The 16,458-nt window shown below is 42.3% G+C and overlaps 1 protein-coding gene across 5 annotated transcripts in view; it reads left to right on the top strand.

Annotated features, from left to right (window-relative positions):
• Positions 1-2,582: 2,582 nt before the first annotated feature.
• Positions 2,583-16,458, top strand: part of ETS1 (ETS proto-oncogene 1, transcription factor) — a 122,297-nt gene continuing 108,421 nt past the window's right edge. For 2 of the 5 annotated variants that reach the window (XM_008171069.4, XM_008171068.4), the window contains exons 1-2: positions 2,583-2,716; positions 14,473-14,555. In XM_008171069.4, coding sequence (XP_008169291.2) covers positions 2,593-2,716; positions 14,473-14,555 — 207 coding nt within the window. In that variant the 5' untranslated portion in view covers positions 2,583-2,592. Of the gene's footprint in view, positions 2,717-3,675; positions 3,694-14,472; positions 14,556-16,458 lie in introns of those variants that run through there. The other 3 variants (XM_065570626.1, XM_042851961.2, XM_042851960.2) reach the window with 3 other exon arrangements.

The following is a 16,458-nucleotide window of genomic DNA, read 5'->3' as shown; positions in this document are numbered from 1 at the left end:
TTATATGTACTTCCTTTTCCTAGCTTGGAAAGATGGACTTGTGGACTTGTGGTTAAAACAGTGGGCTGTAACTCGGTAGAGGTGGGTTCAATACTATAGTTACCCACTTCTCTGCATGAGCTTGGGTTTAATATTAATCTATCTGCAAAATGGAGTTCAGAATATTCCCTTTATCTATTTAAATTGCAAGCTTTTGGGGGCAGGGACTATATCTGCCTAGTTGTATGTACAATGCCTGGCACAATGGGACCCAGATCTCAGTTGCGGCCAATAGGTGCTACTGATAATATAAATAATCTATTGCTATAGTTAAATAAACTCACATTACCGCACATCTCAAAGACATCTTGTTCGCAGCTGCCATCATGCTCCAGCCTCAGGAAGAGTTGTTCAGATTACACATTGATCGTTGGATACATTCCATTCTTATTGGCTCAGATTTGAAAGAGCCTTTTTATCAAAGTCCAACAGGCTGGATTCCTTCCTTAGAATATGGAACCCTGTAAATAATTTTCTGGACCAAAATAGCTACAGGAATGTCACATACCTTATGACTGTGAGTTCAACAGGTAATGTATAGTCATACCACCTGTTGTCATATATTTCTCAGTAATGTACGCACGGGCTAAAATGGAACCTTGAAATGGAGTCCCTTAGAATTTGGGGGGTTAGGGGAGGTGTTAGATTTGAATTTCTGAACCTGCACCTGTGATTTTGGCTCCCAATTGGATCAAAACCCCAAAGGAGCTGATTTTCTGATCCTGATTGGTGTGCCTGAAATCTCATGGCTACAATCATCCTCATGGGACTTTGGCCCAAGATCGTGGAAATCATTTGAGATCAGCAGATTTCTAGAATTTATTCATTATTCACAGAAACTTCACCCATAACTTTAAAAAAAAAATCAAAAGATTATGGGGGCCCGATTTACAAAGGTATTTAGATGACTAAAGATGCAGATTGAAAACCCCACTAGGTACCTATCTGCATCTGTAGATACCTAATTACCTTTGTAAATAAGCCTCTGTATTTATTTGGGTAAGCAGCGCCTCCGAGAAGCAACGCCTCAGGGAAGCAGGAAGAGCAAGAGATGCCATAAAGTCCGCTAGGGGCTTCACTTTGCGTATTTAATGCCCTGGAAAGCAATTAGATGCTATGGTGATGGATGCAATACAACCCACCTCTAGATAGAATTTTTTCCCTGAATAATTTCTGCAAAGAACGCTTGGTCTGCAGCTTGCTCTTATGCAATTTGTTGTGAGCATGCAATATCCAGGCTTCTTTGACCAGACACTTGAGTCACATAGCATATTTCTGTTCCCTGATTGGATAAGGATAACTGTTAAATTTGGAAAAAAAAGAACAGGAGTACTTGTGGCACCTTAGAGACTAACAAATTTATTAGAGCATAAGCTTTCATGGACTACAGCCCACTTCTTCGGATGCAGAAGTGGGCTGTAGTCCACGAAAGCTTATGCTCTAATAAATTTGTTAGTCTCTAAGGTGCCACAAGTACTCCTGTTCTTCTTTTTGTGGATACAGACTAACACGGCTGCTACTCTGAAACCTGTTAAATTTGGATTTCCAATGTCAGTAATTAACTGTACATTCAAAATTCATTTCCCATGAGTATTCTGCAATCTTGGTTTAAAACTGGCCACTTCTGCAAATATTCCAACAAGTAAACTTGCCTAAGAATATTCAGAGGAAACTAACAAAAGGCTCATAGACATTAAGGCCAGAAGGGACCAACATGATCACCTAGTCCTCCTGCATATCGCAGGCCACAGAACCTCACCCACCCACTCCTGAAATAGGCCCATAACCTCTGACTGTGTTAGTGATATCTTCAAATCTTTATGTAAAGACTTAAAGTTACAGCGAATCCACTATTTACTCTAGTTCATATCAGCAAGTGACTTGTGCCCCATGCTGCAGAGGAAGGCAACTCCACCCCCCAGGGTCTCTGCCAATCTGACCAGGGGGAAAATTCCTTCCCAACCCCAGATATGGCAATCAGTTAGACCCTGAGCATGGGGGCAAGACCTGCCAGCCAGACACATAGGAAAAAATTGTCTGTAGTAAAAATCTATTCAGTCTACTTTCAGCTCCTTATAGTAATGCCCATCATCATGGTATTGGAACACATTTGAAGCAAATTCACTTAAGAATTCAAATGTGGAAATGTTTTGCTGTGTACACTCAGTCTCTGCCTCATGGGTGCACTAATACCTTACAGGGATGCTGGGAAGCTTAAGTGACTAATACTTGTAAAGTGCTTGGAGATCCTCAGCTAATTTGTTTGATTAAATTATGTGAAGGATTCCCAAGGATCCAAATCACCAAAGGCAAATATCACAGTCCCCCACCTTGGAACACTGGCAACTGATTCGGATAGAGGCTTTCTCTGATTATAACGAACAGAAGTTGGATTTTAACGAGTTCACATTGTGGGTAATCACATCTGGCAGCTTCCCTGCTGTTGGTGCTGTGTCAGAGCCTAGTTCAGAGCTGGCCTTTTCCAGCCGCCCCTGGCTTGCTATCCTGACCACACCCCCTTTCTATTTGATAGGCGGCCCTGCTAGAAACATTATGGTATTTCCATCCTCTTTAGCACTGGTGCAGAGGATTTCACCAGGTAGTTGGCAAGAGACCTTAGACAAGTGTGGGAAGCTGTGGAGGATACAACTCTTTTCTCTGGTCTTTCAGACAAGTAGTAAGTAAAGCTCGGGATTCTATGCTAAACTCTGTTTGGATTGTTATTTACCTATGTTCATTTTCAGGCTCTCTACTTTCCTGGTGACCTGCTAGGATATTTACTCCTTCTCTTTTCATTAGCAATTTAACTCATTTGATGTAATCAGCAAATATTTATGATTCAATCTGGGTGTTTTTGGGGTCCTTTAAAAATACTTTTTGTATTAAACGAGTTTAAGATAATATTACTGTTGACTTGTCTGGGGTGGAAAGTTGTTTCTTGGCATTACCGATGACACTGTATTGGAGCAAAGTTGTAGTTAAAGACAGACGGTTGAATTCAATTTTATTTTCATTAATCATATGCATGTTTGTTTTTTGTTCAGTAGGCTAAAGAGTTTTGTTCTAAAGGGAAGGGGGAGGGGGACAGCAAAATGTTTAGTATCAAATTTTCATCTGGTGTAAATCAGTGTAACTCCACTGATTTTTGTGGAGAAGTTGATTTCCACCAGCGAATAATTTGGCCATTTATATCTTTGCAGGAAACATTGCTTCCAACCCCTTTCCCCCATCACATTACAAATCACAATAGTAGTGTGCCTTAAAATATTCTCGAGACTGAAGATGGGCTGGAAAACAACCAGCGTCATGCAGATGTGTGCCAGCTTTGGTTCTCTGCTTCCGAAAGCAACTGAAGTTGGGAACAGTGAGTGGCAGGAAAGGCTATTGGGCTTTGTAGGTGCAGGATTGCAATTCCTCATCATTAAGGATGCAAGCCTGCATCCTTTGCATAACCAGCGCTCCCGCTGGCTCTTTGGAAGTCACTGGGAGCTTTGAGCCCCCGAGAAATGCAGAGTCAGGCCTTCCATGTTTCCATTAGTCTTTAATTTGATGCTTTGCATGTGGCCACTAATTTGCTATTAAGGTCCCATTGGCTCTCACTCTGCCATCTGATACCTTCAGGGAGAGGGGGTTGGATCCAGAGGGGGTTTACTGGTGAGTATTTATTCAGTGCTGTCTTTATGATGATCTTGATCTTTTTTTTCTGTCATTTTAAAAAACTTTCTGCCAAAGCAAATTTGGTGTTACATGGGAATGTTCGCTTTAAACAACAGGAAATGCTGGCCAGAGCACGGATTGCTCAGTGGCTTTGATTTTTTATTATGAAAGTCTTGGTGCTTGAATAGTTTAACCAGTTATGGCTCAGAGCTCTCATTTTCATCCTGGTCAGATTGCTTCTAGATGCATGTATCTATCTTTGGTACTTATCTGGGCACCTTTCAACCTTTGATGTATTGATCCTCACAATATAGCTAGATTCATAGAATCCGAGGCCATTGTGATAATCTAGTCTGACCTCCTGTATAACACAGGCCAGAGAACTGCCCCCAAATAATCCCTAGAGCAGAGCTTTTAGAAAACTATCCCAATCTTGATTCAAGAATGGTCAGTGATGGAGAATCCATTATGACCCTTAGTAATTAACAAATGGACCAATTTACCCTCACCCCTAAAAAATGTACTCCTTATTTCAGTATGAATTTGTTTAGCTTCAACTTCCAGCTGTTAGATCATGTTGTACCTTTCTCTGCTGATAGAAGAGCCCATTATTAAATATTTGTTTCCCATGTAGGTACTTACAGCCTGTAACCAAGTCACCCTCTTAACCTTCTCTTTGTTAAGCTAAATAGATTGAGAACCTTGAGTCTGTCACTATAAGGCTTGCTTCCCAATCCTTTAATCATTCTGGTGGTTCTTCTCTGAACCTACCCCAATTTATCAACCTCCTTCTTGAATTGTGGGCATCAGACCTAGACACAGTATTGCAGTTGCACCAGTGCAAATACAAAGGTAAAATAACCTCTCCACTCCTACTTAAGATTCCTGTTTATGCATCCTGGGATCTCATTAAATCTTCTGGCCACAGTGTCACCCTGGGAGCGTGTGTTCAGCCTATTATTTACCCTCATCCCCAAGTCTCTTTTCATCCCTGTGAGGTCGGGAAGTGCTATTATCCTAAATGGGAAACTGAGGCACAGAAAGACTGAGGGCCAGATTGTTAAAGATATTTAAGTGCCTAGAGATGTAGAGAGGAATTGTCAAAAGCGCCTAACTCATGGGAGTCAGTTGCTCTCGAAAATCCCACTCACTCTCATGAGTTAGGCACTTTTCAAAAGCCCACTAGAGGCCTTGAGGCATTTAAATACTTCTAACAATCTGGCCCAAATGACTTCCTCCAATCTGTGGCAGAGTAGGAAACTGAACGTGGGTTCTGCAAGTCCCAGGGTAGCCCTCTTACCCACTGGATCATCCTTCCTCTGCATTTAGCAACTGCATCTTGTTCATCCAGCCAGATCCTTGGCTGCTGAAAACCAACTTAGCCCCACAAAGGAACTGTCAATTTACACCAGCTGAGGATCTGGCCCATGCTGTTTTCTTTTCAATCATCTGTTTCATTGCTGGAAACACTGTAAGTGGAATAACAAGTGACCTCACTGCTCCCCTCCCCCATTCACATCTTCCTGTAATTTCATATATAGCAGCTGCGAGAGATGTAACAGCAGCAACCTCTTTGGGGTAGGTGCTTGCCCTAATCAGCAAACTGTTTGGCTAGTGTTAGGTGCCCTTGAAATGACCTCCAGCTGTCAGTTTACCAACTGGCTTGCAGCCCTGTTAATGGGGCCACTATTCAAATCAAATTATGGAATTAGCTGCAGACTAGTAATTTTGTCAAAGGCTAATGAGCTGGGTATAGAATATGAGAATTCTTAACCAGAGGGCACTTTTTCCAAAAGGAGGGGGAGGAGGAGAGACCTGTGCCGGGATTTGCTCATCTTGGTTTAGGCTAAAGCTACAATTTGTCCTGTAAGGGGTGCAGGATGTTATGGTGCCACATTAAGTTCTAGCCCCCTACTACAAAAATGACTTTACTCTGCACTGGAGCAGAGACTGTTGTACAAACCCTCCCTTCAGGAACCTCTCTGTGGTGGAAAAACCTGTTAAAGGAATGATCAACCAACTGACATCATAATTTCATATTGTAATGGTTAGGACAGGCGCATGGGAGTCAAGATACCTGGGCTTTCTCACTGAGTTGCTGTATGTCCTTGGTCAAGTCATTTAATTCTTGTTAGAAGCGTGATAGAGACAGTATATTTGTGCTGCAAACACCTGTCTTAAAGAGTTTGCACTAGAATATTCCATGCATCGGTTTCCCCCCAGTACATTGTATGTAACATGTTCTAGGTTAGAGATTTTTATAAAAATACATGAGCTTTGAGGTTCTCAGATGAAAAGTACTAAATATTAATGAGAGAAACTACGATGGCATCAAAGGATAACTGAGGAAGGGTCCCTTCTGACCTTAAAGTCTATGAGTCTAAGAAGGTTATTAAAGAAATGTCTTACAAATTGTTTTCTCTGCAGCAAACCAAGAACTCTCCTGTTGTCCATATTCCATCCAAGCCCTTCATTGGGACGATCTTTTATTTTTTAAATCAATGCTCAAGATTGATAAGCTGAACAGGTGTATGATGTATTATTGGCTCTATAGACACACTTTGCCCTAAGTTTTAAATTGGCAGGCAGCCTGGAAAATGCCAGCATTTCGAGAGTTAAAAGTACAGCAGAAGAATGTCACTTCCACAGGCTATCTTTCCCCAATGATGATAAATTATTGCTTACTACAAAAACCCAGTGGCAATAACTAAGTACCCTTGGGTCAGCCAGTCAGCTGAGTCCACTTACTTTTGTTTGAGTTCCTCTTGGTTTTTAATGATGGTTGGACTCAAGATTAAAAACGTTTGGCTGTGGCTGCTAAATTCCCCTGCCCCCATCCTGTCCCATTCCCCATCTATCAGTGCTTATGAGGCAAAGGCCTGGATGGGAATCCTTTTAATTTACAGAAAGGGAAAGACAGAAGCCCACCAATTCTGTTCTGTTGCTCTGCTCATTGTTATGCTCTGTGGGCACCTTGAATGGCCCACCAGCCCTATGGCTGCAGGGTATTGAACCTATGGGAGAGGCATGGTCTGAGCATAGGTCTGTGACACAGAAGCTAGACATGGGCTGAGTCACAAATTGGGTTGAAAGCAGGAGCACTGCCAGCTTTTCTGCCGCCCTAGGCGGCGGAAGGTCCTGTCCCGAAACGCCGCCCCCCACAGAGGTGGCAGACGGTCCCACCACCGAAGTACCGCTGCGGTCGCTGCCCCCCAAATTGTAGCGCCCTAGGCGACCGCCTAGGTCGCCTAATGGGTTGCACCGGCCCTGATTGAAAGGCAGTGTGCTTAATGGAGAGGACATATTACTGGGACCCAGAATACTTGGCTTCTATCCCTGGCTCTATCACTGACCTGCTAGGTGACCTTGGGCAAGTCACTTAATTTCTTTGTGCCTCAGTTCCTCCATCTTTAAAATGAGTATAGTAATTTCTAAGAACACACAAGAATTGTTATTTTAAAAATAAATTAATTTAGACCATTATATATCTACATATTTATATTTTTGTGACTGTCTTCTGCAAAGATGTGTGTTAGAGCTGGTCAAAACTTGTTTTGGTGTGGTTTCTTTTAACCCTAAGAAATTTAGGACCAATCATTTTTGCTAGCAAGCTTTGTCACAGGAAACTTTTATACTTTTTATTATTATTATTATTATAACTTTGCAATGAAATAATTTTAATTTGACCATTTTTAATTTTGATTCAATTTTCTGAAAACTGAAACTAAAGGAAAAATGCAAGTCTAAATGAAACCAAATTTTTCATTAGTTTATAAATTTCCCATCTAAAAATATAGTTGAAAATGAAATTTTTTCCCCTATGGGCATTTGTATATTGTTCCCTTTTATTGGTGGAAAAGTTTTTGTGTGTGTGGTTTTTTTTTAATTTCGGGGTGGGTTGGTTTGTTCGTTTTGTTTTTTAAGTTGAAAAATTTCAACCAGCTCCAGTATTTGGCATTTCTTGAATAACTCACTCAACTTCCATGGAAAGTTTGCAGTTTGACTTTGCTAATCATTATTTGTGTATGTGATTGGTCGCATAATAACATTTATCAAGCTTCAGTCCTCCAATCAAGAAGCAGAAACATGAGAATAAAAACAGAGAATATGTCTGTTCAAATAATAGCATAGGTATTCTACTAGGCAATTCAACCAAATGTTTGTGAACACTTTTTAAAAAAAATAGTATTCCCCCACCTTTGGTTCTCCGATACTGTGGTGTAATTCCATTGCTATCAGCAAAGTTACTCTGCAGTTACACCAGTGTAATTGAGGGTAAAATTTAGTTCAGCTGAAAGTTGCCTGAGTGGCCATAAAAACCATCTAATTGTATCTACAGGAAGTAAACTCCCAGGAACAAGAGGAATTATTTAGGGTCGTATGAGAGGAAACTAAAGGGGAAAAAATATAACCTGAATATCAGAGATCCTTGTTGACAGAGAGATGTATTAGGCTGTGGAAAAAATTCCTACGGGAAGAGGTGGAAGCTCTATCAGCGGAGTCCTTAAAAATTAGCCTGGACAAAGCACTCAGGATCTTCTTTTCTGCAGCCATGCAAATATTCCTGCCTCCTGCTGCTCTCCTTACTGTTCCATCCCAGGGGCTCATTCCCTGTGGGCATAGTTTTGGTAGATCCCTATGAAGATACAGAACCTGTTCACCTGCCTTCCTCTAAGGGTACATCTACACTACAGGGGGGAGTCGATTTAAGATACGCAAATTCAGCTACGTGAATAGCGTAGCTGAATTCGACGTATCGCAGCCGACTTACCCCGTTGTGAGGACGGCGGCAAAATCGACTTCTGCGGCTTTCTGTCGGCGGCGCTTACTACCACCTCCGCTGGTGGAGTAAGAGCGCCGATTCGGGGATCGATTGTCGCGTCCAATCGATCCCCGAGAGGTCGATTTCTACCCGCCGATTCAGGCGTGTAGTATAGACCTAGCCTAAAAGATCTTCCATGGCTCAGGTGAAATCCCCCAAAATCACCACACGCTCCTTAATGTCTGCTTCCTATCTTGCATAGCAGAAGGATCAGTAAGCTTAGCTTGCTAAGGTAACTCTTATCACTCACAACGTTCATTCACCTAGTGTAAGAACATCAACTCTGAAGCCTCATCTAAACACACCAGTTGTACCATTTAACTATGCAGCAGTGCTAAGTGGACCAACCTCCCCCCCCCATCATTTTGTGGGTACAGTTACACTGGTATAAAAATGCTTGTCATACCTCATTTCTATATGTGAAGGGGAATCTTCCCCCCCTTTTCAAAATTTCTTTTTGCTACTCTGCAATTTTCCAAAACCTTCTCAACTCTGGAGAAGTTACAGACTAGCAAAAGGGAAAAAATGCAACTGCAAAAGTTGGACACGTATTTTATTGCTCACACTTGCAAAATGGAGAAAAAGGGGAGAGAATAAACATTTTTAAAACTTCAATTTTTTTTGCAAAGTAATCAAAACATGGTTCCTGTTTCATAAGGTTCAAAATGGTACAACTTCTAAATATTGATTTCTTCCCCCCCCACCCCCAAAATTGATTCCCCTTCCCCCCTTTTAACCAGCTCTACACCATACAGATCCTTTGGTACAGATCAAATTTCAATTCTCAATTAACTCATTCCATGTAGATGCAGATGGCTAAAAATATTGGATGAAATCTTGGGAGTAAATGTTAAAACTTGTATAGACTTCAGTTGGGTCAGGAGTTCCCTCAGCGGGTGGAATATACTGCCTCACTGAATTTTTTGAGCCTGCCCATAGATCATGGATCTAGATACGTTAGGGAAAGGAAGTCAAACGTGGGGTATGTGATTGGTGACCTAAGTCACATGGTATGTCTGATCCCTAATTGGGGAACTGAAATCTTTTTGGCAGAAGAAAAACAAATAGCAGTGCTCTTCAAGCTCTGATACCATGGTGATGGGCACGATATAAGTCCTGAATAGAATCTCAAATAAAAAAAATAGACCATCCTTATTGTAAAACTTCCGAGGCCAATATTATGGCCCATGGTGGCTAGGAGCATTTAATTGGTGCTATGGGATGATCTGAGTGAAATGCAGTTTTGCCAACTCTGGTGACTTTATCACAAGTCTTGAGATAATTGGTGTTTTTCTTAAAGCCCTGGATTCTAGAGTCATGAGAACTCCGCTTACTTTTTGATTTTGTTAAACGAAAGCTGAAAGTTGCTATCCTTCCTGGCCACAGAGGAAAGCTTGAAAATATGACCCAAGTGCATCCCAAAGGCTCAAAAACCAGAAGGCAAGGAGAAAGAACCCCATATGTACGTGGCTTAAAATTCTCAGGATTTTTGTTTACAAAAAAATGTATTTTTTTATTTTTGGAGCCCAGCTCATGATTTTTGGATGTTTGGAGCTTGTAATGCAAAGTCACACAAAAGAACATCACGTGTAACCTTGTCTTGGCTGTCAGTGTTGGTTCAGTGCTATCGGAGTGCTTATGAATGCATAACCCCAGGACTGGCCACTCCTGGCTGTAGCAGGTAACAGAGTGTAGTGCGTTGCTGGAAGGCTCAAACAGCAAAGGTAACCAGAGAAAAATGCAAATGATATTCAGTGAGCAATGAAATCAGTTCTTGAGCGTCTGTGTGGCTAAGAGGTAGCGGTCTTGTTCAGGAAACATTTTCCTATTGTGCTAGCTGCAAAGCAAGGAAAGGCAACTTCTAGTGGGTACTGCTGTTTTAATCAAATGTGTCTCTGCTCCAGGACACATGCACATTACTTAAAGGGTCTCTGTAGAGAGAGCTTGAGCCCGCTGATCTCCTATTTCTTTATGCCTTTGTTTTGCAAAGTCTGTTCTATTTTGGGAAGTGACCTATTTGGCAATGTCATTTTTACCTTACAGCAAGAGAGACAGAGACCCTGTCAAAATAGGAAAGTTGTACCAGTTTAAGGTTAGGAATCTGTCTAAGCCAAACTACAACCACTCTGAAACAAGGGATCTGGGTGGGCAGGATGGTTCAAACTGGGATTTGCATCTGTTTAGCTAAATCTATTTAAATTCACCCCATTAGTTAAACCATTGCAACTGCCTCATGTAGCAAAGGCCAAAATGTTATTTCACTCAGATCCTCGGGACATGTGCGCAAATCACTTTCTGATCTTCTCACAATGGAATTTTTCCGGGACAGTGCCCTGGTCTCTTGATCCCTGTTTATTGTTACCTTGCTCATGTTGATGAAGAACCTGAAGTGCCTTAATTTATAGGCATGATGACTGGTGAGAGACCTTGGCTGATCACTTATAACAGTGTTCAGCAATGAGCTCCAGGGTGTTTAGCTGTGAGGCAGTCCTGGACTGGGAAGATGGAGTGTAAATCTCTGAGATACCAAGTCATTGGAGTAAGCCCAGTGAGAGGTTGGACTGATAACTAGATGCAGAGTATTTTATAGAACTGTGCAGGAAATGATTTTTTCCCATCTCGCAAGAATTTTCAGGATTTCAAAAATACTTTGTGTCCTGAATTGTGATTGAGAAATCAAAATCTCAAAACTTTTCACAAACCCCCAAAAGAAAAAAATTGGATGAGGTCAATCAAAATGTTCCTTTCCATTTCTCTTTGTACATTTTTTTTATTGTGAATTAACTTACTTTTTGAAAGTCACTTTCAACCAAAATCAGAACTTTTCATTTAGAAAACACTGAAATGGGATGTATTGACACTTTTGAACCTCTTTTTCCAAGAATTTTCAAACAGAAATTCATCAAAACTGACCCTTTCCAACAGTTTTGATTTCAGTGATGTTCACAGCACAAAAAATATCTCACTGTAGCAACCTGTGTGGAACTTAGAGGGAAGAGCACAGTTTGCTGGAGAGAAGAGTTGGGAGGATGCACCAGTCTTGGAAATCAGTCTGTGTGCACATGGTTAGAATATCAGTTGTAACATTTCTGTAAATGGTTCTGTTAATAAAAAGCCCTTTTAGTTTTACAAGTATGGAGTCATGTCATGATGTCAGTATTGCCAACCCCAAATGTTCAAACATCATGAGTCAGGCTCACCAAAATATCATGACATTGGCTTTAAAATAATAGATTTTTATTTGCCTTCAGCTTTTGGAGCCTTTAGGGTGCACTGGTGTCACATTGTGAAGCTTTTCCCACAGCCACAAGGGATAGAAACTTACTTTTTACTTACAAATCCTTATTCAAAACAAATTTGCGGGATTTGTTTTTTCATTAGAAAACAGAATCTTTTGCAGGAAACTTTTTTTGGGGGGGCAGGGGAACCCTTTAAAAAATCTTGCATTAAAAAATTGGCATATTTTGACCAACTCTAGTTCAAACTTCACTTATGACACATGAGGGGGAGCGGGAAGAACTTTATTGTTGCATGTAACAAAATTTGTTTTTCCAGTTTTCTGTTAAATTGTTTCATTCACAGAGTGCCGGGGGAAAAAACTTTTAAGGAAAGCTATAATAAAAACCTATTGTCCATAAATTATGGCGTGACACAACATAATACAGGTGTTTCATGTTTTGGTCACTTCCTGCATGTTTTGATTACTGGGAGTCAAATACTAGCAGGTTTGAGGCTGAGTTGAAAAATATAGGCAGATGAATGGGGTGGAATGGGGAAAGGCCAGAACTTTGGATACTCTGTCTCACCTGCTGGTCAGACTGTATAGAGGGGATTACCATTTGCTGCTGCTGTTAGCCGGCAATAGATTACTATCTACCCCTCAAAAGCAAGGGACAAGCAGGGAGGAATTGTGCCTTGAGTCACAGCACCTTTTAGGGTTAGTGCAGATTAGGTACGGCTCTGAGCAAGAGAGAGAACATAAAGTGCAAATCAGGAGTAAATCTGAAATCAAGGGAGAATAGGGTTCAGTGTTTCTGGTTACAATTGTCTAGCTAGACAATTGTAGCGCTGGGGGTTTAAAGAAATCGAACGACACATTCTCCAGAGGGTGATGGAGTTGCTGCTTTCTCAGGGTGGAGACTTGTTATACCATTGACCGCTTTCCCCGGCACAGCCTGTAGTGGCTGAATGGGTTTGTTTGAGATAAATACATTTATAAAAATAGTAATGCAGTCTGGCCCTGCGTTATTTCCTGCAAAAAAGCCCTGTGAATCCCTGACAACTCCCTCTTTACAGTTTCCTTCCAGGCAAAAGGCTCTGTACGTAGGGGAAGTGACACTGAGTACACACACATCTCATGCTTCACATGGCATGGAAAGCATGTTGGCCCTACGTTTTCTCCTATGAGTCTAAACCATTGCAGGGGAGGCACATAGAGCCAGGTTTCAGCTCCTTCACCCCAGCTCTGCAAAAGAGCCATAGGGCAGGTAAAAAGTCTCCCCTGGTGCAAGGGGCCAGTATATACCAGGCACAGCGATGGTTCTGAGAGCTCTGTCATGATAGTGCAGGGGAGATGGGGGAACCGGCGCGGACTTTGTACCTTGGAGATTTTCCCACAAGAGCTATAACCGTGCATCAGAGGGTGTAACTTAGAGCAGCCCTCAGGAAGAGTCTGACCTTCACCAGAGGCTAAACTGGCTTCACTATCGCAGCCCCAGATGAATGTGCTCCATAAAGAATAGGATATATATCTATATGTACATTAAATATTATATAAATGGCTCAAAGAATGAAGTGCATTTGATACATGGGCCAGACTCTGATCTCAGCTACTGTGAAGCAGTGTAAAATCCGGAGTAGCTCTGACTGCTGTGATATCACCTGAGATTTGTGTGTACTCCTAATATATAAATATCAGATCATTAAATCACCTGTTAGGGTTGGCTGTTACGGTGGTGCTAAGAAGTTGGACTGTGCAGTGGCTGAGCTGAAGGTCTCAGTCCAGTCCTCTACTGGACGGGTGTCAACGTCATAAAAACACAACCACAGTTGGACCTAAGGCTCTGACCTATTGACTTCAATGGAAATACTCCCTTTGACTTTAAGGGGTGTTGAATTGGGCTATAACTGGCTCCCTCAGCAAAAGCCTGAGGGAGAAGGGGCCCTGGAGAATGAGCAAGCTGCTGTCTGCCCTTTGGAGCTGGTCCTTCGGGAAGATGGCGGAAGCCTGTGGCTGGCACAGCAGGGCTAGGGGATGCTTTCACTGCTGTTGTCTGTGGGCCGAGGCTGTCAGTCAGTCTGGCATCTTTTCAAAGGGGCTGGGTTTGCCTTGTATGCTAGATGATACTTGATTGTGCCCCGGTGAAACCAGCTCACTTTCCTAAATGGGGAAGGCAAGGGAGTCACATGCCATTCCACCTTGGTGCACTACAGATCACTGTCTGAATGGCTCATGTTAGGAACCTCTGGGTGCGTTGGGAGGAGGACACTGGGCCTTTCCCTCTTTCTATTCTACATGGAAGCAGGTCATCCCCATCTGGAGGGTAGAAAAGAAGCCTGTCAACATGATATCTCTGCTAACTGATCTCCATTTTCATTGGAGATCGCGATGGATAGTGTGTGTTGGATTGGGCCCTCTGTGTGAGACTGCTATTTCTTCACAGGCGTAAAGCCAATTAAAACTGGACTAGGTAAGACACTTGAAAATATACTGTAGGGAACGCTCCTGCATTGGTCATGGGTGTGCATGGCGGGGATAAACTAACTGACCTAATAGGTCTCTTCCACCTTTGAACCCCAGTTCTGCCACCCTTCTTTGCATTGAGATCGATAGGATTTACTTGTGTGAATAAGGAGTCCTCTTAGGGTTGCAGGATTAGGTCCTTAGTCATATCTCCTCTGTCAGACCAGGCGTCCTCAGCAGTGCATCTAATGATCCACTTCTGTTTCTGTAGGTGTCTCTGGGATGATGAGTTACTACATGGACACAACCATTGGAAGCCCAGCCCCTTATCCTCTGGCCCGTCCAGGAGTAATGGTAAGGAAGGATGTTGGGTTATTTTTCTTTTATCCCATAGGAGTTTGGCACAGCATTGCAGGACTCTGGAAAAACTCTGCTTGGCAGCAGGAACAGGCTAATGCCAAACAGTTGAGAGATACTGTTTAATTCAGAGAAGCCACTACATGTTCAGTTCTTATCTGACCCTCTTGGGCTTGCAAACCTGAGCTGGACATAGAAGCACAGATTCTTACATGAGTCAGAGCAGAAACATTAAGATAATGACCTTTGATGTATCCGTGCCTCCTCTTCCAAAGCTGGCCCTAACCCAAATCCTTATGACCTCCGTGGACGAATGCACATGTACTGGGACAGGGCTAAAGGCATCCCAGCTTTTTCAAATGTCAGACAAGATTTGATTTGAATTTGGGTGAAGGTTCTGGGCCAGATTCTGTTCTGCTTCTTGGGAGGAGGTGGGGGAAAGGTGGTTTTAGGTTTATTGGAACAGTCCGAGGAAACCTTATATGGAACATAGAACACCCTGGTATGGGTGACTATGAATGGCTCCACAGTCTAGAACAGCCAGAGCACAACGTACAGCGGACACTTGCCAGTCAGCCACTGGCACATGGCAGTGGCTGGCACATAGTAATGATAGTGGCATAGGGGGATTGCATAGGGTTGCAAGCTGTTCCTGAGCTGGGATATTCTGTTTCCTTTGTGCCATGGAGTGAGGTAAAGAGGCTGTTGCAGAGGCCAGAATCTACCCCTCTACCTCAGTGTCTCTAATATTTCTATCACATAGGCATAGATGTATACCTTAAAATTACATCATCAGGCACTCATCTATCACAGTGCTGAGCACAGTATAGGAACCTAGATAGGGCACATGAAAGCTGTAGATTTGGGATGGGGAAATTAGGTGCTAAGCAGATCTGGTGGAAAGTGGAATTTCCATCTTGTAGAAAAGTTCAATATTTTGTTTTTTGTTTTAAATCCCAAAATGGAACAAATTTGGAAAAGTGAAAATTTTCACACAACCAAAAAGTTCTGGAAAAATCTCTGTTCAGAAATGTAAAAATGAAACTATTTGATCACTTCAGAAAAAAATATTTCAGTTTCAAACTATTGATTTGAAACAGGGGGTGGGAGGGAGTTGTTTCCTTGATTGGAAAATTGAAAAATGTAACTGAAATTGACATGTTTCCCAACAGAAAATCTTTCATCACTCCATCCTCCCCAATCCCCATCGCCAACAAAACTACATTTATTTTTTCTGATTTGGGGGGAAATGTTTCTTTTTGGAAAAATTTCAACCAGCTCCAGAGATCAGATACTTCAGAACTGCATTGACCTCCAAATGGTTTTAGGAGGACCAGAGTGGGAAGGAAATGGTTAATGTTTGGCCAGTGTTGGAGAGAACATGGCCTGGAAGGAGCTGGGACAGGGTGTGAGTGGAAGAGACTGGTGCTCTGCAAATGCTTGGGTGGTGGCAGCCCTAGGGATGGCTGAAGGCGGGGAAGGAAACTCTCTTTCCTGTTATCGCAAGTGACGACATCGATCTTTCCCATTGCGCTGGAGGTTACCTGGCTTATCCTGCCTCCTGTGACCTAAATATGCCTTATTTAAATGGAGTAACCCAGGACCTGATCCTGCTGCCATTGGCACCAAAGAACTTGTTGCCGTGAATTTCAGTGGGGGAAGCGTTTGATTGGGGTCAAATGCTTGTTTACTCTGATTTTGCATCTTAGATTTACTTACTCTTAAGAACAGACTCCTGGAGTTTATTCATCGCGCACACTCCTGTATCTGGGCATGTGCCATGTGTCTTAAACTGGGCCCTTCTTGTGTTCCTCTTGTTGGAGAAAGAGCCGGGCTCCACATACAGCTGCTGCTAGCCTACTACATCCTCTCTTCCTTGGGTTCATATCCATTGTGCATC

This window comes from Chrysemys picta, chromosome 16, assembly GCF_011386835.1.
Source record: "Chrysemys picta bellii isolate R12L10 chromosome 16, ASM1138683v2, whole genome shotgun sequence".
NCBI classification, from domain to species: Eukaryota; Metazoa; Chordata; order Testudines; family Emydidae; genus Chrysemys; species Chrysemys picta.
This window is presented reverse-complemented; position numbering and strand designations above follow the sequence as displayed.